The 26,630-nt window shown below is 39.9% G+C and overlaps 1 protein-coding gene across 2 annotated transcripts in view; it reads right to left on the bottom strand.

Moving 5' to 3' along the window:
• LOC309873147 (organic anion transporter 7-like) overlaps window positions 1–26,151 on the bottom strand; it is a 34,835-nt gene extending 8,684 nt beyond the window's left edge. Inside the window, exons 1-6 of one of the 2 annotated variants that reach the window (XM_082748220.1) lie at window positions 25,999–26,151; window positions 25,454–25,860; window positions 24,643–24,746; window positions 13,847–14,001; window positions 13,580–13,748; window positions 12,495–12,618 (exon numbers count right to left, since the gene is read on the bottom strand). In XM_082748220.1, the coding sequence (XP_082604346.1) occupies window positions 12,495–12,618; window positions 13,580–13,748; window positions 13,847–14,001; window positions 24,643–24,746; window positions 25,454–25,855 (954 nt within the window). In that variant the 5' untranslated portion in view covers window positions 25,856–25,860; window positions 25,999–26,151. Of the gene's footprint in view, window positions 1–12,494; window positions 12,619–13,579; window positions 13,749–13,846; window positions 14,002–24,642; window positions 24,747–25,453 lie in introns of both variants that reach the window. The other variant, XM_082748219.1, reaches the window with a different exon arrangement.
• Window positions 26,152–26,630: the final 479 nt, after the last annotated feature.

Here is a 26,630-nt window from a genome sequence, read left to right as displayed (position 1 = left end):
GGAGGAGGAGGGGAGGAGAGGAGGAGGAGGAGATGGAGAGGGAGAAGAAATAGGTAGAGAAAAATAATAGCACTTTTTCATGAAGACTTTCTACCCATACATTAGGTTATAAATACGTAGATGGAATTATATCCAGCAAACCTCAAATACTTACTTACTAATTATTCCAATAATATTGACTTAATTCTCATCCTGCCTTTACAAGTGAAACAATACCATGAAGTCCATTGGAAAAATTCCATGAGGAAGGGAATTTAGAGAAATGTAAGATCATCTAAGTGAGGACCTACCAGATTAAGAATGTCTTTTTCTTTTTCTTTTTTTTTTTAAGATTTTATTTATTTATTTGAGAAAGAGACAGTGAGAGAGAGCATGAGCGAGGAGAAGGTCAGAGAGCGAAGCAGACTCCCCATGGAGCTGGGAGCCTGATGTGGGACTCCGGGATCATGACCTGAGCTGAAGGCAGTCGTCCAACCAACTGAGCCACCCAGGCATCCCAAGAATGTCTTTTTCAATTGCAGAGCTAGTTCAAGCAGCAAAATGCTGGCTTTGTGCTTTTGGAAGAGAAGAGTCAAGACAGCATCTCCTTCCTGCAACTAACACCAGAAACTCATGAACACAGGTCATTGTCATAGGCAGTACTTTAAGGATGGGCTCCAAGCGTACCTTAAACTTGGGCCAGATGAGGGCTGCCATGCCTGTGAGACTGGCCTAAATCATATCCAGTATCAGAGTAAACGTCTGGGAGATGCTGATGGGTTATTTCACACTGGCCATTCACTTTTGGTGAGCAGAGATGTGAGTTGTATTTCCGGAAGAATTTAGGGAGGTGATGTCAGGTCATTTATGGGAAGTCAAGGAGCAACTCGTACCTGGTAAAATTCTTAATTAAGAAAGAGGAAGCCTATATTCAAATGGGAGCCTGCTGGATCTTTGTTTTTTTAAATTAATCTTTTCTTTTTCTCTGATTGTCCTTTGCTAGTTAAAAAAAAACACAACTATTTGTGCCCATCATAACACCATGTGGGGGTGAAAAGCATGAAACTGCCCATTGTTGTCCTGGAATTAGCAGGTACAAATACACAAAAGCCCTTCGTTAAATTTTTAGATAGATTGTAAAACAATCACCGTGATGCTGGTGGCTTTTGTTGACAATGGTGGTAGTATTCATACTACAGAAATTGATGATCACCACAAATTTGAGATCTATGGCTTTTTTCTCCCCTCCTATAATGTTAGGTGTTAAACATTTACTAGCACACCACTGGGTTGGCCCCTCTGCCGCCATTTGGACTGCTCTCAATTGGAAATTTAGTCATATCCCTGCTTGGTTTAAACCTGGCTAGTTTTACGTCAACCTGTAAGGCCCATTTCAAATGTAACTACATTCAAGTAGCTTTCAGCTCCTGCACATCTGCAATCCAGGCTATGTCCTTCTCTCGCTATTCACATTCCACCCTTGCTTTACTTCAAAGAGGCTTTAGCAAGCCCACAACCTGGCCCACCTCTTCATGAAGCTGGCAGTGGATCTACCTGCAGACCCTGGCAAAAGGTTCACACATCCATGAGCCCAAGGAGCAGACCCACTGATCAACCCTGCTAACTGGCTTACCCAGAATCTCCAGCCAAGGTGAGTGGTGAAAGGCTTTTCCTGCTAAGCAGACTGTAAAGACTGGAAGACGCTACTGCTTCTTCAAATGCACAAATACCCTGGGATGATGGGTATTAAGGAGGCCACATGGTGAGAGGAGCATGGGTGTTACATGCAACTGATGAATCATTGAACACTACATCAAAATCTAATGAAAATTTTCAATTTTCCAAACCCCAATGAGATATCAACTCACACCTGTCAGAATGACTAAAAATAACACAAGAACCAGGTGTTGGCAAGGATGTGAAGAAAGGGGAATTCTCTTACATTGTTAGTGGGAATGCAAACTATTGCAGCCACTCTAGAGAATAGTATGGTGGTTCCTCAAAAAGCTAAGAATAGAATTACCCTATGATCCAGCAATTGCACTACTAGGTATTTACCCAAAGTGTACAAAAATACACATTCAAAGGAGTACATGCCCCCTGATGTTTATAGCAGCATTATCAACAACAACCGAACTAGGGAAAGAGCCCAAATGCCCATCAACTGATGAATGGATAAGGAAAATGTGGTATATATGTATGTATGTGTGTGTGTATGTGTGTATATATATATACATATATATATATATCTATATAGATATATACATATATATATGTAGAAATACTACTTGGCCATCAACAGAATGAATTCTTGCCATTTGCTATGATATGGATGGAGTTAAAGTGTACTATGCTAAGGAAAATAAGTCAATCAGAGAAAGACAAATGCTATATGATTTCACTCTTTTGTGGAATTTAAGAAACAAAATGGATGAACATTTGGGAGGAGGAAAGGAGAGAGAGAGGGAAACAAATCATGAGACTCTTAAGTATAGAGAACAGGGTTGATGGAGGGAGGTGGTTGGAAGATGGGAGGGATGGGTAATGGGTATTAAGGAAGACATGTGTTATTATGAGCACTGGATATTATATATAAATGATGAGCCAATGAACTCTTCTCCTGAAACCAATATTGAACTGTATGTCAACTAACTAGAAATTTTTTTTAAAATGTAGTCCAGAAATAAAAGCCTGACACCAGATGGCTTCACAGGTGAATTCTACCAAACATGTAAGTTATGAACACTGATCCTCCTCATTCTTTTCCAAAAAATAGAGGAAATACTAACAGATTTGTTTTATGAGTGCAATATGACTCTGAAACCAAAGTCAGACAAAGACGCCATAAGGAAAGAAAACTACAGGGTAGTATCCCCAATGAACATAAGTGAAAAAATTATCAGCAACGTATTAGCCAGCCAACTTCAACAGCACACACAGGCTGCACACATGACTCAGTGGGATTTATTCCTGGGATGCAAGGATAATTCAACATATGCATATTTTTAAAATTGTGATACACCACATTAACAGAATGAAGGTTAGAAAACATTGAAGGTTAGAAAATATATGATCATCCCAATAGATGTAAAAAAGCATCTGACACCATTCAACCCACATCCATGATTTTAAAAACTTTCAAGAAATAAGGAACTTACCTTAAAGGTCATATATGAAAAGCCCACAGCTAACATTATACTCAATGGTGGAAAACTTAGAGCTTTTCCTCTAAGATCTGGAACCAGACAAGAATGATGCTTTAATTCAACATAGGATTGAGAAGTCCTAGCCAGAGCAATTAGATAAGAAAAAGAAACAGAAGGCATTCAAACCAGAAAGGAAGAAAAAAGATTATCTCTGGTGGCAGATGACATGATCTTTTATGCAGAAAACCCTAAAGACATCTCCAAATTTTGTTAGAAACAATACATGAATTCAGTTTCAGGACACAAGAGCAAAATACAAAAATCGGTTGCATTTCTATACACCAGCAACAGACTATCTGAAAATGAAATTAAGAAAACAATCCTGTTCAGGGCACCTGGGTGGTTCAGTCAGTTAAGCATCCAACTCCTGATCTCAGCTTAAGTTTCGATCTCAGGATCGTGAGTTCAGGCCCTACACGGGGCTCCACCCTGGGTGTGGTATTTTTTTTAAATCCTGTTTACAATAAATTCAAAAGTAATAGAGTCTTTAGAAATGAACTTAACCAGAGATGAAAAACTTGTATATTAAAAATTATAAACACTGAAGAAACAAATTAAAGCAGGCAAATAAAAAATGGAAAGATATCCCATATTCATGGATTGAAAGAGTTAATACTGTTAAAATACCCAGAATACCCAAAGTGATCTATAGATTTAATAAAATCCCTATCAAAATCCTAATGGTATTCTTTACAGAAATAGAGAAAACAATCCTGAATTGATGGAAAGGATTTAAAATAGGCGGGATTCAGGAATCTCCAAAGTTCTAGGAGCAGGAAGTCCAGGAAGAAGAGTCTTGTAGTAGGTATGGCCAGGTCTGGGTACTTGCCTCTTGGATCAATCAACTTTAACCAACTTTTACCTCTGTCAGTTGACTCATTCTCAGATCATCTATTGGCCTTGTTCTTAAAATATGTTGGCAAAAAAAAAAAAAGAAAAGAAAAAAAAAAAAGCTTGCCCCATGCCTAGGAAAAGACAGGGCACCAGACTGAGGGTTCCACCAGACTGTTTTATCCAAAGGTAAAGAGGTGATTCCCTAAAAGAAAACTAGGTTGCAATCAGGAAGTACAAATAGTTAATGGGCAGCTCAAAATCAACAGTGGCTGCTAGAAGTTGTCAGCACCAAACCACAAAAGGCTTAGTGGGTCATATGGAGGGACGTTGACTTTTATCCTAAATTCAAGAGAGAACCTATAGATGTTGTTAGGCAGGAGAAGGTGGTTTAGAGGATCAGGCTTATGTTTCTAAAGTATCCTCTGGCTGTTTTCGTTTTTTTTCCCCCCTAAAAATTTAATTTATTTGAGAGAGAGCATGCACAAGTGGGGGGAGGGGCAGAGGGAGAGAATCTCTAGCAGACTCCCCACTGAGCACAGAGCCTGATGGGGATTGAGTTGGACTCGATCTTAGGATCTTGAGATCATGACCTGAGCCAAAACCAAGAGTTGAATGCTTAACGGAATGAGCCATTAAGGTGCGCCACTCTAGCTACTTTCTGAGCAAGGGATGAGTAGAGAGCAACAGTGGAGGTGGGAGAGAAACTAGGCCAGAGGGAAGAAGGATGTGGACTATAGAGGTAGCAGTGGAGTTGAAAAATGGCTGGATGGATTCAAAATACATGTGGAGAATATATATATATATATATATATATATATATATATATATATAGTCTATGCGTTAGTGTTATTCTTTTTTTTTTTAAGATTTTATTTCTTTATTTGACAGAGAGAGATCACAAGTGGGCAGAGAGGCAGGCAGAGAGAGAGAGGAGGAAGCAGGCTCCCCACTTGAGCAGAGAGCCCGATGTGGGGCTCGATCCCAGGACCCTGAGATCATGACCTGAGCCGAAGGCAGAGGCTTAACCCACTGAGCCACCCAGGCGCCCCTAGTGTTATTCTTTATACAGTCTTAATGTTTTTTAAATTTTGATTTCAGTTTTCCTCACAAGTGATTCACATATGTGAATGCTATAAAATGCATCAAATCCTTTAGAATGAAGTACCAAATAAATGTTTTTAAAAGAACAAAAAAAAGAAAGAACCAATCCTGAGTAGTCCAGGGTGGCAACATAGAAAGACCCTGAACTCACCTCCCTCATAGAACACACTGATCTATATCTCTTTATAGAGCAATTAATCCTGGAGAAGATCTGAGGGATGACTGAACAGCTTCTGCACAAGAAAAGATAGACCACGCAGAGAATGGCAAGAGAAATGGAGACACGATAACAAAGGGAGTTCCCACCTCAGACACTGCAAACTGCAGTGGGACTATGAGCAGACTTGTTGCCCTGGGGCACAGAAAAAAAAAGCCAGTTTAAAAGAGCATATGAAATATAAAAGGTTAAGCCCTACAACTTTGCCAAATGGCAGGGGAGCTGATGGAACTCTTTCCAGGTCAGAGAAGTTGGCAAGCACCAGGGTTTACATTTCCTTACAACCTTGACAGTGCAGATGGAGCAGGGTCCAGGCAGCTTCACCAGTCTACCGTCTCAGTAAGCCCTGGACCCCTAGCCCACACCAGCCTGCTATCCCACCAAGGTGGCCCAGTGTGGTGCACACCAAGACACCTCTGACCAACACTCATTATTGCTCCAGCTGTCTCATCTATATGACACAGGTGCAAAGCCCTTTAGAACCCTCCAGGCCAGCACCACTCTGTTTCCAGATGACTTACCAGGTAATCCCCAGTGTAGAGCACCCCAGGACCTCCCACTCTAAACCCCCCTTTGTCCCAAATGATTTTCCAGGGCATCTCCTGAGTGAACTTGCCTGGACCACCTCTTCATCTGCACTGAACTCACCTCAGTTCCCACCGGCCTTCCATAGTGTCCCCTGCACAGAGTGTCCTGGGACTCCCTAGCCTGCACCCACTTCAGCTTCAGAACTCACAGAGAGAACCAATGAGAGAATGTGCAGAGAGACCAGAGAATACCCCAGCTTGTCACCGCTTAAGATTCAGCTATCCTGCTAGGATGTCTTCTGCATGGAGAGCCCCCAAGAACCTCAGGCTTGCATTCACTTCAGCTCAGCTGTCCTTACAGGGAGCCCTCTGCATGGAGAACCCTGGGACACCCTGGCCCATGCCCACTTCAGCACCAGGCAACCCATCGAGGACAGTCCCAAAACAGAGTCCCTTGGGTCCCTAGCCCACACCAGCCACAGCTCTAGCCATACAGCACAAGTCACCAGGTACAGAGAGTCTACACAGGCAATAAGCATACACAGGATGATTCCTTCAAGTTTAGGAGAAGTAGGTGTTCCACATAATTCATAAAAACAAACACAAAAATCCAAGAAAAATTAGGAGACAAAGGAATATGCTTCAAATGAAAGAATAAGATAAAACCTCAGAAGAGGAACTAAATGAAATGGAGATAACCAATCTACCTGATAAGTTCAAAGTAGTGGTCATAAAGATGCTCATCAGACTGGAGAGAAGTGTGGATGAATTCAGTGAGAACTTTGACAAAGAGATAGAAAAAATATATATATAAAAAGAACTAATCAGGGATAAAGAATATAAGAACTGAAATGAAAAAGACACTAGAGGGAATAAACAGTAGATTAGAGGATGTAGAAGAACATGTCAGTGATCTGGAAGACAGGATAATGGAAAACACACTGAAAGCAACAATAAAAAAGAATTTTTCAAAAATGAGGATAGGTTATGGGATCTCTTGAATAACACCAAGTGAACAAACATTCACATTATAGGGGCCCCAGAAGAAGAAAAGAGAGGAAAGGGCAAAAAAAAAAAAAAAACAAAAAAAAACCCACACTTATTTGAAGAAATAATTTCTGAGAAACTCCCTAACTTGGGAAAAGAAACACATGTCCAAATTAAGGAAGCCAGAGAACCCCAATTAAGATGAACCCAAGGAGTTCCACACAATGATACAATAATTAAAATACCAGAGATTAAAGATAAAGAGAGAATTTTTAAAGTAGCAAGAGAGAAGCTACTAGTTACATACCAGGAGGAACCCCATAAGACTATCAGCTGATTTTTAAGTAGAAACTTTGCAGGCCAGAGGGGAGTGGCATGATGGCATGATAGAGTCAAAGTGTTGAAAAGAAAAAAAAAAACCCTACAACCAAGAATACTCTACCCAGCAAGATTACCATTCAGAAGGGAAGGAAAGAAAAGGAGTTTCCCAGACAAACAAAAGTTTTATAAGCTCATCAGCACCAGGGGCACCTAGTTTAAGTATCTGACTCTTGGTTTCAGCTTAGATCGTGATCTTAGGGTCACGAGATTGAGCCCTATGTGAGGCTCTGTGCTTAGCCCAGAGTCTGCTTAAAATTTATCTCCACACGGGCGCCTGGGTGGCTCAGTGGGTTAAGCCTCTGCCTTCGGCTCAGATCATGATCTCAGGGTACTGGGATCGAGCCCCACATCAGGCTCTCTGCTCAGCGGGAAGCCTTCTTCCCTCTCTCTCTCAGCCTGCCTCTCTGCCTACCTGTGATCTCTGTCTGTCAAATAAATAAATAAAATCTTTAAAAAAATAAAAAAAGATTTCTCTCCCTCTCCTTCTGCATCAGCCACCACACATGTGCACATGCTCTCTCTATTAAATAAATAAATAATCTTTTTTAAAAAGCTCATCACCTGTGAAGTGTGTAAACCTGGTGATTCACAGACCTGTACCCCTGGGGATAAAAATATGTTTATAAAAAATAAAAAATAAAAATCAAATAAAATTAAAAGCTCATCACCAATAAACTGGCCTTGTGAGAAGTGTTAAAGGGACTTCTTCCTTTTTTTTTAAGATTTTATTTATTTATTTGACAGAGAGAGATCACAAGTAGGCAGAGAGGCAGGCAGAGAGAGAGAGGGAAGCAGGCTTGAGACTGCTGAGACTCGATCCCAGGACTCTGAGATCATGACCTGAGCCGAAGGCAGCGGCTTAACCCACTGAGCCACCCAGGCACCCCTTAAAGGGACTTCTTTACATGGAAAATAAAGGACCATAATTAGAGGTGAGAAGATTCTGGAAGGAAAAAATCTCATGTGTAAAAGCAAACATACAGTAAAGGTAGAGGGCAATTACTTACAAAGCTAGTATGAAGGTTAAAAGATAAAAGTAGTATGTGCCTTGGTTAGTGCTGTGAAGTGTGTAAACCTGGAGATTCACAGACCTGTACCCCTGGGGATAAAAATATATGTTTATAAAAAATAAAAAAAATTTTTTAAAAAGATAAAAGTAGTAAAATCAATTACATGTAAAGAATTGGCACTGGGTGTCCGTGCCAAGTGTCATATGCAAACAGCGAATCATGGAACACTACATCAAAAACTAATGACATACTGTATGGTTACTAACATAACATAATTTTTAAAAAGAATTAGTTATGGGGGCTCACACAGTAATTAGATGTAAAACACGGTGCTATATACATAAAATATGGAAAAGGAAATAAAAAGGAAGTTCTTTTAGAATGTGTCCAAACTTAAGTGGTCATCAACTTAATATAGACTACTATATATTTAGGATGCTATATATGAACCTCATGAAAACCATAAACCAAAACCTGTAATAGATACACAAAAAAATAAAGAGAAAGAAAGCCAAGCACAACATTAAAGAAAGTCATCTATTACAGGAAAAGAGAACAAAAGAAGAAGAAAGGAACAGAGAAAGACAATAAAACAACCATAAAACAATAAACAAAATGGCAAGAAATACATCTAGATCAACAATTACTTTAAGTGTAAATCATCTAAAGTCTCCAATCAAAAGACATATGGTGGAAGAATGGATTTTAAAAGACAAGACCAAAAATAAATAAATAAATAAAAGACAAGACACCCCCCCCCTCCATATGCTGCTTCCAAGACACTCACCTCAGACCTAAAGAAACATACAGACTGAAAGTGAAAAAATGGAAAAAGATATTCCATGCAAATGGAAGCAAAAAGAAAAAAAGGGGGGCCAGGTAGCAATACTTATGTCAGACAAAATAGACTTTTAAAAAAGATGGTAACAAGAGGTAGAGAGGGCATTACCTAATGATAAAGGGAACAGTTCAATAAGAGGACATAACACTGTTGATGGGAATGTAAATTGGTGCAGAAACAGCATGGAGGGTTCCTTCCAAATTAAAAATAGAGGGGCACCATGGGGGCTCAGTCAGTTGAGAATCTGACTCTTGATTTCAGTTCAGGTCATGATCTCAGGGTCCCTGGATTAAGACCCACATTTGGCTCCATGTTCAGCAGGAAGTCTGCTTAGGATTTCCCTCCCTCTTCCTCTGCCCCCACCTCTCCCTGACTCACCATGCATGTTCACGCTTTCTCTAAAATAAATAAATAAATCTTTAAAAAATTTAAAAATAGAAATAGCATGAGATCCAGTAATTCCACTACTAAACATTTACCCAAAGAAAACCCCTGTGTTTATTGCAGTGTTGTTGCAATAGCCATGATATGGAAGCAGTGTAATGTCCACTGATAGATGAATGGATAAAGAAGGTGTGTTTGTGCATAATACATATGTATGTATATGACATATATATTAATGGAATATTACTCAGCCATAAAAATAGAATGAGATTTTGCCATTTGTGGCAATCTGGATGGACCTGGGGGGATATTATGGTAAGTGAAATAAGTCAGACAAAGACAAATACCATACATTTTCACTTATGTTTGGAATCTAAAAAATCAAAACAAAAAGGTGAAACAGATGAATAAATACAGAAAACAAACCAGTGGTTGTCAGAGGGATGGGAGGTGAAGAGATGGGCAAAATGGATGAAGTGGAGTGGAGGGTATAGGCTTCCAGTTATGGGATGAATAAGTCATGAAGTAGGGAAGTACAGCATGGAGAATATAGCCAATGGTGGGGTGCTAGCACTGTATGGGGACAACAGCTACACTTGTGAGCATAGTATAACGTAGAGCTGTTGACTCACTATGCCATATACCTGAAACCAATGCAATGTTGTATGTCAGCTGTTCCTCACTAGAATAAAGAAAACACAAGCACTGATAAATTATTGACTACTACATCTGAAACTAACGATGCACTGTATGTGGGCTAATTGAATTTAAATTAAAAAAAAAAGCAATCCTAAAATTCATATGGAAACACAGAGGACCCTTAACAATCAAAGAACTTATGAACAGAAACAAAACCGGAGGCATCACATGTTTTGATGTCAAAATATATTACAAAGCTACAGTATGGTACTAGTATAAAAACAAACATATAGCCCAATGGAACAGAATAGCATTAGACTAAGCATACACAGTCACTTGATCTCGGACAGTGGTGACAAGAATTCACACTGGGGACAGAATAGTGTTTTCCATGAATGGTGTTGTGGAAAACAGATACTGACATGCAAAAGATTGAAACCGGAAACATCTTACATTGTACACAAAAATCAACTCACAAAGGGTTAGAGACTAAGATGTAAGATCTGAAACAAAGAAGCAGAGAACAGAATAGTATTTGCCAGATGCTGGGGGGCGTGGAAAACCAGGACATACTTGTCAAAGGGTACAAAGTTTCACTTATGTGAGATCAGTTCTAAGGAGTCACTGTATAGCACAGTGTCTCTAGTTACAGTGCTATACTATATATTGAAAATTTGCTATTAGGAGGTCTTGCATTGAGTCTTATCACAAAAATAATGAATAAAAAGGGCAGGAGAAAGTTTCAGGCGATGATGGATATGTTTATTGCATGGGTTGTGGTGTCGACATTTGGATGTATACTTATTAGATTCATCAACTTGTATATTTTAAATACATGCAGCTCTTTGTATGTTAGTCATACCCCCATAAAGTTGGGCTTTTTAAAAAAGATTTTATTTAAATTCAAGTTAGTTAACATATCATATTATTAGTTTCAGGGGTAGAATCTCGCTATTCATCACTCGCATAAAGTGGTTTTAAGAAAAATCCTTCAGATGTGCCATTGAACATGTCTTCAAACATGTTTTATTGCTCCTCTTTGACTGTCAAGACCCTAACCCTTTCCTTTTCTAATTAAACAGGGGACGATGATGGTTCCTTGTCTCTAGGAGAATCCTTTCCATTCCCCTACCATCGCAAACAGAAAGGTTAAAGTTAAGCCCCAAAGAATTATAAACAGGATCTTGAGATATTTGCACACATATGTTCACTGCAGCACTATTCACAATAGCCAAACCAGGGAAACCAACTGAATGTCCACCAGTGGATAAATGGGTAAAGAAAATGTGATGCATACATAAAAAAAAGAATATGATTCATTCATAAACAGAGGAAGTCCTGCTAGGTGCTACAATAGGTGAATCTCAAGGAAGTTTTGTTAAATGAAATAAGGCAGTCCCAGAAGGAAAAATACTGCACAATTCCACTTATATGAAGTATATAAAATATTAAAATAAATAAAACAATAAATAGAATTGTGGTGAGCAGGGAGCAGGGAGAAGGAACATGGGAGATTGCTATTCAATGGGTATAGAGTTTTAGTCATGCAAGACGAAAAAGTTTGAGAGATCATTGTATTTACAATTACAACACTGTTATTATACAGTTAAAAGTTTAAGAAGCCAGATCTCATAATATGTGTTAATTTTAAGATGTCCTGATTTTTCTCTTATTAATACTAAACTAATAAATACTAATACTAATAAAAATGGAATTCCGTCCCATACTGCAATTTAGGATCAAGCACCATGACTGGCACATTATAATTTTCTGATAAATAATGTACATGTTCATGATAGGCTGAAGGGTTTACTTAATGATCCATAACAATAACTGTCATCCAGGCCCTCAGTGGCGGGGGGAGACTTCTCTGGAGCTTGTCATGCTCTTGGAACTTGTAATAAATAGAAAGCAGAGGTGTGGACTATTGTGGCCAATGCCATGTTTCCTGGAGAGAACAGAGGGGCCCATAGAGGCACGGGGTAACTACCATGGGTGAAAGAGTGTATGACCAAGTTGCCATGTTCTATTTTGCATGGTCACTAAGCCTCCCTTCTACTGGTCTTACTTTCCTCAAAAAAGGCCATCAGAATATGAATGGAAAGAAATGGTTTCATTTGTGTTACTTTCTTTAACAAATACACAATCTTTATGATTATAAACACTAAGAGCTATCTGCTCTTATTGAGTAAAAATATCTTGTGTTCAGTTCCCAGCAACAGGATATTCTCTTTATATCAACTCAGACAACGTGGATGGCCACTAAGAACCAGGACAATGAGGTAAGAGGACCCGAAGCCAGAACTGTGTCCCCACCTTTTATTCACCCTATAGACACCAAGGTCACAGGTTTCCTATACCCCATAACCCACTTCTCTTCCTATTCACCTCCACGGTGAGGGCTTCTCCAGCATTCTTCCTTCCGTTCCTCTGTGCAGCTTTTCTCAGTGCCTTTAAGCCCTCCTCGAATTTGTTGGTGATAACCAGCCACCGAGCAGACTCTACCAGCCACCTGATCAAAGACGACAGAGGTGCAGCCATATGTGTCCATATGCTTTGTCCTGAAATGCCTCTCCCTTCCCATCTAATATCTACCTCTTGTTCTGTTATACCAGGAAACACAAACTTACGTTCCTCTTTACCATAACTAGAAAACTGGGAGGATGACCTCTCCATGCAGTACCTTTTCACTACCGGCAATATAAAGCAGGAGTCATATTACCCCCTCACTCTTATTCTCGGGAATATTTTCAGGTTTGGCAAATAAAAATAGTGTGTCTAGTTAAATCTGAATTGAGATAAATAGTGACTATGAATAATTCTTGAGTATAACCATCTCCCATGCAATATTTTGGACCTACTCATCCTGAAAAGTATTTGTTGTTTATGTGAAATTTTACTTGAATAAAACACCCTATATTCTATCAGGCTGAGAAATAGAAATACAGAACTCTCAGATAAAGAGAAATTTCATGGGGCACCTGGGTGGCTCCGGGGGTTAAAGCCTCTGCCTTCGGCTCAGGTCATGATCCCAGGATTCTGGGAATGGAGCCCCATATCGGGCTCTCTGCTCAGCAGGGAGCCTGCTTCCTTCCTCTCTCTCTCTGCCTGCCTCTCTGCCTACTTGTGATCTCTCTCTGTCAAATAAATAAATAAAATCTTTAAAACAAGAGAAAGAGAGAGAAATTTCACATAAACTGTGAATAATTTTTAGTGTAGCTATGCTCCATGCAATATTTGGAATATTCTACAAAAAGATTTTGTTGTTTACCTGAAATTCAAACTTAACTGAATGTCCTTGAAATTATCTGGCAACTCTACCCATTCAGTTTCTTGAAATGTGCATAGGAACCTTACTAAGAGAGCATGTGCTCGAGTTCTTAACTAAGAACCAAACAGAATTCACAGGACCTGATTCCATGTATCTTGCACCCCAGGATCCTCTAAGACAAAGGGAAAAATAAAGCCTTTACCTTGAGAAAAGAAAAGAGACAAATAATGGTGCAGAGACCACCAGCTGAAGGGTGTACCAGTCTCGAATGGCAAAAGCCAGTCCTCCCAGGATCATCTGTCCTATGCAAGGCGTGCAGACTGCCACCGTTATTCCCAAGGCTTGGAATCGGGGCACTGTCCATTCTACAACTGACAGAAAACACAAACAGGATTTTGAATTCCAAGATGGAGTCTCAAAGTCGAAGTCCAGGCTTGGAAAATGTCAAAGACGCCACGTGTTTACTTACGCAGCATAATATTATTCGTCATGATGCTCACGGTAGAGCAGCCAGCCAGGAAGCGTAGCACACAGTAAATGACAAAGGTGGGCGCAAAGGCTACGCAAGTGTCAGCAACAGCCAGCTGGAGGAAACACCACTTGAGAATTAACTTCCTCCCAAACCTGAGGAAGGGGAACAGGTTAGATGGGGGAATAAGAGCAACCTGTGGGGAAAATTAACAAAAAAGAAGGCACACATTGAAATTTAGTGCATGTTTTGATAAGTGAAACTTTGCCCTTGGAACTTGAAAAGATCAAGAGCTAGTTAGTCATCAGGAGATCATCCCAGAAGTAACCCTCCTGTTGGTAAATAGATACTGAGTGTAACAAAGCTTCTTCCCCAGTCTGTTACCAGAACTTTGAGACCCACTGAAGTCATATGAGACCAATTGCAATCCTGGAAATTTTAACACATCACAAAGGTCCCTTGTACTAACAGAGACAGATGACACACTAGACTCTGTGCGGTTTCTAGAACATGAGGAGCTGCATGGACTCAGTTGCATCCCCTGCCTCCACCCCAGTTCATATATTGAAGACCTAATACCCAGTGAAATAGTATTTGGGGATGTGCTTTGTGGTAGCTAATTAGGTTTCTATGAGGTCATGAGAGGGGGGTTCTTATGATGGAGTTAGTGCCCTTATAAGAAGAGAGATTGCTGTCCTCTTTCTGCCGTGTGAGGCTAAAGCAAGAAGGCAGCTGTCTTGAAGTCAGGAAGACAGCTCTCACCAGGGACCAAATCTCTCTGCACCTAGATCTTGGACTTCACAGCTTCTGGAATTTGAGAAAATAAATTTATGTTGTCTAAGCCGCCTGGTTTCTGGTGTTTTATTGTGATAGCTTGAGCTCACTAAGACAAGATCTAAATCTATACTTAGGGACTCTGGGACCATGCAGGTCATAAACACACTATATGAAAGGATCATCCAGGGAACAATGCAGTAAACTTGCTGATGGGTTGCGTTAGAGCCTGTCTCTGCTCAGTCTGGCTTTATAGGCCTAGAACATGTTTCTCTAAAGAAGGGAGACACAACTCAGAGAACTTAGTTTAGAGTGAATTGTCAGAGGAAAAGATTAGGTAAGATGAGGGTAAAGAAACAGAGAAGAAGAAAGTATTTTTATTTTATTTATTTTTAAAAAGATTTTATTTATTTATTTGAGAGAGAGAGAGAGATCACAAGCAGGGGGGGGTGGCAGGCAGAGAGAGAGGGAGAAGCAGACTCCCTGCTAAGCAGGGAGCCCAATGTGGGGCTCAATCCCAAGACTCTGGGATCATGACCTGAGTCAAAGGCAGACATTTAACCAACTGAGCCACCCCAAGAAGGTATTTTTAAAAAGGAAGGAGAATTCAGTGTTTCAGTTTTCTGGGAGAGAGGACCTTTCTCTGGACAATGTAGACGAGACACCTGTGCTGGTTCTGTATGACCAGGAATGGACAAACAGTGGGATTGCACAAAAACCCTGAAATCCTTGCTATGCTTACAGAATATTTCCATTATAACATAGTGTTAAATCTTTTATATTCTGAGTATTTATATTATATACACTCACATTTCTATTTGAAATGGAATGAAATCTAGATAAAGAAATGCTACGGTTAATGAAACTATCTAATAACAACTATTGGAAAGTTTGGTCAGTCAAAATGAAAAGCAGCTGTATTAAAGATATATCATGTAGTGGTATCTAGGGGCGCCTGGGCGGCTCAGTTGGTTAAGTGTCTGCCTTCTGCTCAGGTCACGATCCCAGGATCCTGGGATCAAGCCCCATGTCCAGCTCCTTGCTCAGGAGGGAGTCTGCTTCTCTCTCTTCCCCTGCTCATGCGCACTCTCTCTCTCAAATAAATAAACAAAACAAAAAACCTTTAAAATACAGTGATATTTAGAGCAGCAGGCATTTGGTAACAGTGTGGTTGTCCATCACCAAAAAATGGATAAGGAACGTCACCATTGATCTTCACTGTAGAGCACAGTGCGCCAATTAGAGGAATGAACTAGAAATATACATAGGAATGTGCATGTACCTCAAAAAACATAGCAATGGGTACAAAAGAGAAAGTATAAGATAATAACACATTTACAGGGGTGCCTGGGTGGCTCAGTGGGTTAAGCCTCTACCTCCAGCTCAGGTCATGATCTCAGGGTCCTTGGATCGAGTCCCACATCAGGCGCTCTGCTCCGCAGGGCCCACCCCTCTGCCTCTCTGCCTACTTGTGATCTCTCTGTCTGTCAAATCAATACATAAAATCTTTTAAAAAACACATTTACATGCCTCTGTGAATTACAATATATGTAAACCAATGTCATTTATTTTGGCAAAAAGCACATATGAATTTAAAGAAATACAGTTAATGCATTATAATGACCCCTGTTGGGAAGAAGGAACTGGGATTGGGACATAAGGGAAGAAATGAAACACATATATACAAACATGAAAGGAATTTATGGCCAAACTAATGATGACACTGTCTCATGAAATGAGTATAATTCAACTGTCTGTAATTGATAGTCAAAGGAAGAACAATTTGTGCCATGCAAAATAGAAAGATGATTGTTTCATTAATTATTGATTATGCAATTTGGTTGTATGTACACCAATTTTTTTTCTTCCCAGATGTTGAGGAAGATGACTCTTCCTGGCCTTCTATTTAAGTTAGAGTCACAGGTCTGCATTCTGACCATGGATTGTGGAGAGAAGTGACCAAGGCCACTTCCAGGCCTGTTCATACAAGGTCCACTTGGGTCCTGCTCATTCTCTTGGACAGCATGGCTGGAAACAAAAAAGGTGCAGATGAAAAAGTCACACAATGGAAGATGCTGGTTCCCTGAGCCACTGCTCAGAGGATGGGGGAGCCACATGACCCATACCACGCTGTGAGGACAGTGAGAATCGTGATTTTATTAAAATCCCAATTTTGATTCTAGGGTTCTTACTGTAACTAGCTACGTTGGCTAACACAGTAATGTTAGAATAATTGTGTTTGATGACGTAACTAGAGAAGTTTTATATGTGTATATTGTTTTTGGTATAGTTTTCTCTACTTTATTTGAAAAAAATATTTTATTTGAGGAGTGCCAGAGTGACTCAGTCAGTTAAATGTCCCACTCTTGGTTCTGGCTCAGGTCATGATCTCAGAGTCGAGAGATTGAGCCCCAAGTCAGGCTCTACACAGGGTGTGGAGTTTACTTAAGATTCTTTTTATCCCTCTTCCTCTGCCCCTCCCCCCAAGACTCTGTCTAAAATTTTTTTTAATTGGAAAAGAAAACATGATGTAGAACTGAAAACATATGCATTAAAAGAGGTTACAAAATTATGTATACATTTTTACCAATTTTATTTAAAACATATATTTCTGATGTATGTGGCTCCCAGTTGAGTGGACTTGTTCATAGCTCTTTATTTTGAAAATTGTCAGATATGAAAGTTTAAATGAATACTGCAATGAACACTGCTGTAAATCTCAAGCGGATTCACCACTAGAGAGCATTTTGCTTTATTTGTTGTATTTCTTTGCCTTTGTGAATACACACACACACACACACACACACACACACACACACACACACTTTCTTTTCTGTTGAACCATTTGAATGGCAGTTACAAACCACATGACACATCACTCCTAGTTTTTTTTTTAGCATGCATGTATTAAAAAACACAAGTAGTTTCTAAGGATGCCTGGCTGGCTCAGTTGGTTAAGTGTCCGACTTGATTTTGGCTCAGTTCATGATCTCAGGTTCTTAAGATCAAGCCTCTTGGCGGGCTCCCTACTCAGCAGGAAATCGGCCTGAGATTCATTCTCTCTCTCTCTCTCTCCCTCTGCCCCTCCCCTGCCACTTACCTCTCTCAAATAAATAAAACTTTAGAATCTCCTTGGTTGGCCATATATTCCCCTTTAATGGGACAGTCATGGGAAGATGGCAGCTTGGGTATTTATCAGATGAATGTAATCTTGGCCAGGGCTTATACTGGGGACAGAATGTTTTCAAGCAAGTCCATACTCAGCACTGTTTTCCTCTACTTGAAATCTCCTGCTGCATGACTAATAGGCACTTCCAATTTATTACACCCCAAACAGAAGTCTTAACTTTCTACTCTTATATGAGTCATTTCCTATTTGCCTTCATTTCATGATATCAGCATGTATCCATTTGCTCTGGCTGAAGATACAGATACAATCCTTGATCTTCTTTTTGCCACACCAAAGCCTCCTTCTTAAAAACCAGAAACCATCAGGAAACTGTTGCATCTCCCTACCAAGTATGTTCCAAAGAGAGCTACTTGTTACCATTTCCAAGACACCTTCCTAATTGAAACTCCCATCATCTTTCCTAAGGATTATTTTGATAGCCTCTTAAATGTTTTCTCTACCCCCCACTCTGGCTCTCCCACTTAATTATCAATGGAGCATCAAGAATGATATTTTTTAAATACTCTATCATAATAATTCTCTTAAAAGGCTCTGATGGGTACCTTTCAGGTTACAGGAATAAGGTCTTAAACCCTACTGCTTGTCTTTCACTCCTTCAGAAAAGACACATGTACAGAGCACAAAAAGTAACTACCTGAGCTTAGTTGAGAGTGAACAGAAGCAGGTAGATTGTGGGGGGAGTGTTTGCTCTTGTCAAAGAGGGCAGATGGAGACCAATACAAGGAAGATCCTATTTCCAGAGCTATTAGCCTGGAATAAGGGGCAACCCACACAGTGAGAGAAGTGAATGGCATGCATTTTGTGATCTGGGGAACCAGGTCACAGAAGGTGGGAAACTGGGAACATCAAAGGGAGTGAGGGTCCCAGCAAGGGAAAGTGGCAAAGAGAGGATCCTTCAATTGTGTCTACCACACATCCCCTAAATAGCCCCGAGAGGAAGTACATGCAGAATAAGCTCAACGCAAGTCAACTACAGACAAAGATCTGAACTGAGGTTGGAACTTCTGCATAAGAAATAGATTTTAGTGGTGTCTGGGTGGCTCAGTTGGTTAAGCCTCTGCCTCTGGCTCAGGTCATGATCTCAGCGTTCTGGGATCATGCCCCATGTTCGGATCTCTACTCAGCAGGAGTCTGCTTCTCTCCCCCCCCCACCCTTTTTCTCTCAAATAAATAAATAAAATCTTTTTTTTAAAAAAAAGGAAAAATCTTAAAAAAAAAAAAAAAGGAGCGCCTGGGTGGCTCAGTGGCTTAAGCTTCTGCCTTCGGCTCAGGTCATGATCTTGGGGTCCTGGGATCAAGCCCCACATCGGGCTCGCTGCTCAGCGGGAGTCTGCTTCCTCCCACCCACCGCTTGCCTCTCTGTCTACTTGTGATCTCTCTCTGTCTGGGTCAAATAAATAAATAAAATCTTCAAAAAGAAAGGAAATAGATTTTAGTTCAGTCTGAGGCTTGAAAATTTTCTGCTAAAATAAAGGAATCAGTATTACTGGTGAGTAATGGAAAATAGAATCTTCGCAACTTAATATTTATAATATTCAAGATATTATTCATAATATCCTACTATGTGAAGAACGAAGAAAATGGAACTCCATTCCCTAGAGAATGGAAATCTTTTGGATTTCTGCTGAAAGTAGAGAAAATTTGGGACTAACCAACAAGGATTTTAAAGTGGTCATATAACAATTCTCAAAGAGAAATAATCTATGATTTTAGCCTATGAAATGCAAAGCTTAGAAAGAGACATTCTCATAGGGGCGGCAATATAGGTAAGCCAAAGTTATTGAAATTCAAGAGCTGAAAAAGAAGTTTCTAATACAAAAAATTCCCTGGATGGATTTAACAATCATGTGGACACAGGAGAGAGACTATGTGAAGATGGATCAATAGGGATTATAGAAGGGAACGAGCAGAGAGAAATAACGATTTGAGAGAATGAACAAAGAGCCTCAGTGCTATTACTCCAGGAAGCAGTAAACAGTTCCTGTAAAAAGCCAGATAATTATCATTTTAGGCTTTGTGATCCACATTTTCTTATTTTTTCTTTTCTTTATTAAAATACTTTTTGTATTTCTTTTTTAAAGATGGACTATTTTTTTTTTTTTGGTATAAGCTATAATTCTTTTTTTCTTCCATCTTGTTTTATTTTTTTAGTGTTCCAAGATTCATTATTTATGCACCACGCCCAGTGCTCCATGCAACACATACCCTCCTTAATACCCACCACAAGGCTCACCTAACCCCCCACCTCCTCCCCTCCGAAAACCTCAGTTTGTTTCTCAGAGTCCACAGTCTCTCACGGTTCATCTCCCCCTCTGATTTCTCCCAATTAACTTTCCATTCCTTCTCCTAATGTCCTCCATGTTATTCCTTATGATAGACTATTTTTAGAGCAGTTTTAAGTTGGCTGCAACACTGAGCAGAAAGTACAGAGATTTCCCATATATCCTGTCCCATTGCACACACAGCTTCCCTACCCATCAATATCCTGCACCAAGTGAGACATTTGATATAATTGAGCCTACATTGATGCATCATTATTCCCCAAAGTCCATAGTTTACATTGGGGTACAGTCTTAGTGTTGTACATTCTATGGTTTTCGACAAATGTATACTAATAGGTACCCACCATTACAGTCTCCTGTAGAGTAGTTTCACTGATCTAAACCTCTGTAATGTGCCTATTTATTTCTTTGTCCCCTGCCCACCACTCATCTTTTTACTGCCTCTACAGTTTTTCCTTTTCCAGAATGTCACAGAGTTGAAATCATACAGTGTATAGCCTTTTCAGATCGGCTTTCGCTTCGTTTTATGCAACCAAGACTCCTCCATGTCTTCTCATAGCTAGACTGTTCATTTGCTTTTAGGACTGAATAATATTGCATTGTTAGATGTATTATGGTTTATTTATGCATTCACCTACTGAAAGGAATGGTGGTTGCTTCCAAGGTTTGATAATTATGAAGAAATCTAAGCCTCTGCACAGCAAAGGAAACAGTCAACAAAACAAAGAGGAAACCCACAGAATGGGAGAAGATACTTGCAAATGACACTACAGATAAAGGGCTGATATCCAAGATCTATAAAGAACTTCTCAAACTCAACACCCAAAAAACAGATAATCAAGTCAAAAAATGCACAGAAGGTTTGAGCAGACACCTCTCCAAAGAAGACCTACAAATGGCTAACAGACATATGAAAAAGTGTTCACATCATAAACCATCAGGGAAATTCAAACCGAAACTACATTGAGATACCACCATATACCAGTTAGAATGGCAAAAATCAACAAGGCAAGAAACAACAAAGCTCCAACAAACGTTAGAGGAGCTGTGGAGAAAGGGGAATCCACTTACACTGCTGGTGAGAATGCAAATTGGTGCAGCCATTTTGGAAAACAGTGTGAAGATTCCTTAAAAAACTAAAAATAGAACTACCCTGGGACCCAGAAATTGCACTCCTGGGTATTTACCCCAAAGATACAGATGTGAAAAGAAGGGGCCCTGCACCCCAGTGTTCATAGCAGCAATGTCCACAATAGACAGACTTTGGAGAGCTGAGATGACCTTCAACAGACAAATGGATAAAGATGTGGTATATATGTACAATAGAATATTGTGCCTCCCTCAGAAGGATGAATGCCCACCATTTGCACCAACATGGATGGGACTGGAGGAGATTATGCTGAGTGAAATAAGTCAAACGAGGTTAATTATCATATGGTTTCACTTCCTTGTGGAAAATAAGAAATAGCATGGAGGACATTAGGAGAAGGAAGAGAAAAATGAAGGAGGAGAAATTGGGGTGGGAGCTGAACCATCAAAAACTATGGACTCCAGGAAACGAACTGAGGCTTTTAGAAGGGAGGAGGTGGGGGATAGGTGAGCCGGGTGATGGGTATTAAAGAGGCATGGATTGCATTGAGCACTGGGTGTTATACACAAATAATGAATCATGGAACACTACATCAAAAACTAATGATGTACTGTAGTGACTAACATAACACAATAAAAAAAAGATTATATTTTGGATTAAAACGTCTTTTTCAGATAAATCTCTTGCAAGTATTCTTTTTCCTGGCCTGTGACTTGTCATCTTATTCTCTTGATTTTGTTCCTTTTTCATTGCAATATAATATGTAAAAAAATATAATTTGCCATTTTCACCACTTTAAAGTTATAAATTACTGGGATTAGTTAGATTCGCAGTGTTGTGTAACCACTATCCACTGCCAGAAATTTTCAAAATCTTCAGCAGAAACTCTGTGTCCATTAGGCAATAACGTTCCAGTTCTCTTTTTGCCACCCTCTGGTATCTCTAACCTACCTTTTCTCTATGTATCTGCCTATTCTAGTTATTTCATAGAAGTGAAAACAGTATCTGTCCTCTTGTGCCTGTCTTATTTTGCTTTGCATAATGTTTTCATGGTTCATCTGTATTACAGTATGGACCAAAAATTTATTTCTTTTTATGGCTGAAAAGCATTCCATTGGATATACACATCCCCTTTTATCCCTTCAGCCATTGATGGATTCTTGGGTTGTTTCTGCTTTCTGGCTGTTGTGAATAATGCTGCAATGACATTGTTGTGTAAATACTTGTTTGAGTCGCTTTTTCAATTCTTTTGGTTTTATACCTAGCAATGGAATTGCTAGGTCATATGGTTTCTCTGCATTTAACTTTTTAAAGAATTTCCAAAGTATTTTTCACAGTGGCTGTACTATCTTACCTTCCTGTTAGCAGACTTCCAATTTCTCTACATCCTTGTGAATGCATGATGTTTTCCACCTTGGTTTTGTTGTTTTTGTTTTAAGGATTTTATTTATTTATGACAGAGAGAGATAGCAAGAGAGGGAAAACAGGTACAGGGGAGCTGGAGAGGGAGAAGCAGGCTCCCTGCTGAGCAGAGAGCCCAATACGGGACTCCATCCCAGGACCCAGGTTCATGATCTGAGCGGAAGGTAGAGGCTTAACCGACTGAGCCATTCAGAAGCCCCCCCCCATCTTGTTTTATTATATTATAGCCATTCTAGTAGATATGAAGTGTATTTCACTATGGCTTTGACTTACATTATTTTCAATATCATGATGTTGAACACTTTTTTCATGTGCTTATGCACCATTTGTACATCTTTTTTTTTTTTTTTTTTTTACACACACACATTTATTTTTTCCATTTTAGGTACCGGTGTTATAGATGCTATGTTAAAAAAAAATCAACTTTTCAAAGCAATCTAATATATTGCTGGTGGTATTTTAGGTTGCTGTACTTTTTTTTTTTTTTTCTTGTTTAACTTTTTATTTTTTATAAACATATATTTTTATCCCCAGGGGTACAGGTCTGTGAATCACCAGGTTTACACACTTCACAGCACTCATTTGTACATCTTTTTTAAAGAAATGTATAATCAAGTCCTTTGTTCATTTAAAATGTGGGTTTTTTGTCTTTTTGTTTTTTAGCGTAGGAGTTCTTCATATATGCCGAATACTTAACCCATTCCATTGGTCTGTTTCCTATTTTTATGGCGTATATATGATTTACAAAAATATTTTCTCCCGTTACATAGGTTATCATTTCACTTTCTTGATAATGTGCTTTGAGGTGCAAAAAGTTTTAATTTTTGATGATGACCAGTCTATCGATAGTTTTCATCACTCATGCTTTTGGTGCCATAACAAAGAATTCATGGCCAAACCCAAGGTCATATAGATTCACTGCCCCCATTTTCTTTTAAGAGTTTTATGGTTTTTAGCTCTTGTATTTAAGTCATTAACCCATTTTTTGTTAATATTTATTATGGCTTTAGGTAAGGATCTAGCTTTATTATTTTGCATGTGGATATCTATTTGTCACGGAGCCATTTGTTGAAAGGGCTGTATTTTACCAACTGAATGATCTTGGAATTCTTTTCAAAAAATGAATCAGCCACAGAGATATGGTTTTATTTTTATTTCTGTAACTGGGTGGTTCTGTGTTATGGAACCATTAGAAATGGACACTCTGACTTGGAACACTATTAAAAGCTACATTTACTGTCATACCCTCAGAGTTCACAGTTTCCAACTGACGTAACAGATGACATCGTGTTGGTAAGTAGTAAGGGGAATCTTAATTCTCCATAACCCCCAGAGGAGACATGCCTGGTGCTAACATGCATGGCTGTCTAACTCAGAAGTGGTACTGTCAGTCACAGGATTCTCCAATTTCTAACACCACAAATGGTGACAGCAGTTGTCATTAGATTAAATACATGGTTGAAAACTTACCTTTAAAACACAGTTTTTGCAAAAACAAAAATTAAGGCCACTGGACACATGTTTTCTGTACACCATCAAGACATATTTTTATGGACACAACAAGTTTAGTAGGAATGCCTACCCATCACACGTGGGAAACAGGGACATGGTGACCATGTTCTGGAAATCCATAAGCATCCAGTTCATAGCGTCCAGGAGGCACTGAACACGCCTTCCTGGCCAAAGTCTGGGACATCATTTTACATATCTGTGTCTTCAAATAGCCCAAATCTTATGTCATGATACATCCCCTCTGTTCCCCTAGGTAACTTTTCCCCATCCTCCTAAAACACATGTTGTGTCACCTCCTCTCTAAACTCTGTCCGAAAATGTCCCCATGTCTGACGGAGATGCTGTTTTTGTGTCCTGTATGTGGGAATCACAGCTGATAGCACCTGCTACACTGAACCCCCATGGGTTTCTATATCCCTGGAGACCACAGAAGCCCCCAGGCCAGTGTGATTGACAATAAGTGTGTCTTCATGGAAGAATGATGTGTTGGTTCAACAAAATACCCCCTTGATCCAGAGACACTCACCTGTCTGATAAATGACCAAATATGATGCCTCCCACCAGCATTCCAGCCATGAATAAGAATTTGGCCATTGATTTCAGTGACTGCGATTCACATATCAGGTCCCACTAGAAGAGAAGGAGACCGGCAAAAGAGCACTGCATAGCACCTCATAACCCCTCAGTGGAAACCTGATGGAAGCTACTCGAATGACTTTTATGTTTCTTTATATCAGGCAGCCTTCTTCCTTTCCAGCTTCCTTTTTTCTTTTCTTTTTCTTTCTTTCGTTCTTTTTTTTTTTTTTTTTTTGCCTCAGCTGATCTTTATCATTCAAGTGTCAGCCTAAATACAACTTCCTCTAGAAGGATTCATCTAAATTTGTTGGCTACATTAATGCCTTGTTTCATTTCATACTCAGTGATTCAAACTCGGCCGCAGAATGCAATCATTGGAGAAGCTTTAAACTTTCACCGATGGCAGAGTTTTACTGCAGATCTCACATGGCTGCTCCCGGGCACAGTCCATGCTCCGAGGTTTTGATCAATATCCTGATGTTTCTAATTCACGAGCTAACAAGTTTAACCCATTACATAAATTCCTTGCTTAAACTTTGGTCTTCCTAAGAATAAAAGCCATATAATTGCAAGGTCACATCTACTCTTTAGTCCTGAGACTCATTAAATACGTAATTAGTGGCATTTAATAAAGAATACTTCCTGAAATAATGAAGAATGAACACCTATATGGCGATTAAAGGCTTGAAGCATGTTCATTATTTGTGCTGCTTCGAAACACCCAGACTGTGTACTCACAAAAGGTAAACGGGATGTCTTACCTTAGTCACAATGGTGGAGGGGAAGGAGCTTTGGTCGTACACCCAGCCGTCCACACAGGGCTCTGTGTCCGACTCACTCGTGTTGGCGAAGGTCCTGTTCAGGTGAAGGAGATGCCACTGGGGATGGATGAAGCGACGACATTTCTCTGGCCGCAGGTTTGAGTCCAGTGGGATGGAGATTCTCAGGAGGGACTCTTGGCTCAGGATCCCAGTGCCGTTAGCAGAGACAGTGTCATTGTCGATGATGTGGACCCAACAGCGGTGACCAGGGACGGCTGCTGTGAAGTTCTCCAACGAAACATGAGGGTACACTATGAGGCTGGAGAGACTAAGGAAAACCATCTGAAGGATCTGGAATCTTCCCAGGCCTCCAACTTGATCCAAGAGGTCCTGAAAGGCCATCGAGGCTGAACAAGTGATCCCCCGTGGAAGGCAAAAGGACTTTATTTAGAAAAATTCAAAGGGAGAAGGGTCTCCATTCACTACGTCACACCAAGCCTGTGTTGATCCTGACCCCACTTTTTCCTCAATGGGCCCCGCTTTACCTCCACCAGGGCCACGGAAGCTGATTCTCCAAATTGTTTGGGGATCAGGTGGGTAGCCGTTTTCTTTAAAGTCCCAGAGAAGTATTTTTGCTGAGATGTTTCCAACAGCTGACCATTAGCACTGTTTAAAGGTGCACTTTGTGAAAAGTCTTTTCGTCAGCAGTGCCCTGAAATGTCACTGGACTTTGATCCCCACATCTGTAAATAACACAGAATAAACCTACTACAAGGATCCCAGTTCTTTGCAGAATGTGTCCCTTGAGAGCCCCAAAAGGAAATCTTTTTTGATTTTCCTGTGAAAAGTCCTAAAGGTTTAGTGTAGTACTGATTTTGATTAAAAAAGTTAATGAAAATAACCCCGAGTAAACAAAAGCACGTGGAGTATGGTGCAATCCTTCCCTGGTGGAAAGTGACCCTCTGCTTCACTTCAAATCGGACCACGAATTCACACTAAAAATAAGTTAACTCGAAAGGTGGGCAGAGTGGAGAGTGACAGAGGGCAGAGGCTAAGGCAGTGATAAGTTCCTAAAGAGGTTGACTTCCACAGGCTTATTGATTCCTTCAGATAACTTTTGTGAGGACCTTTTCTGTGCTGGGAACACAGCAGTGGATAAGACACGGTCTCTAAGGGT

Source organism: Mustela nivalis, assembly GCF_964662115.1.
Source record: "Mustela nivalis genome assembly, chromosome: 9".
Classification (NCBI taxonomy): Eukaryota; Metazoa; Chordata; class Mammalia; order Carnivora; family Mustelidae; genus Mustela; species Mustela nivalis.
Note: the sequence above shows the minus strand (reverse complement) of the source record. Positions and strands in the feature narration are given on the sequence as shown.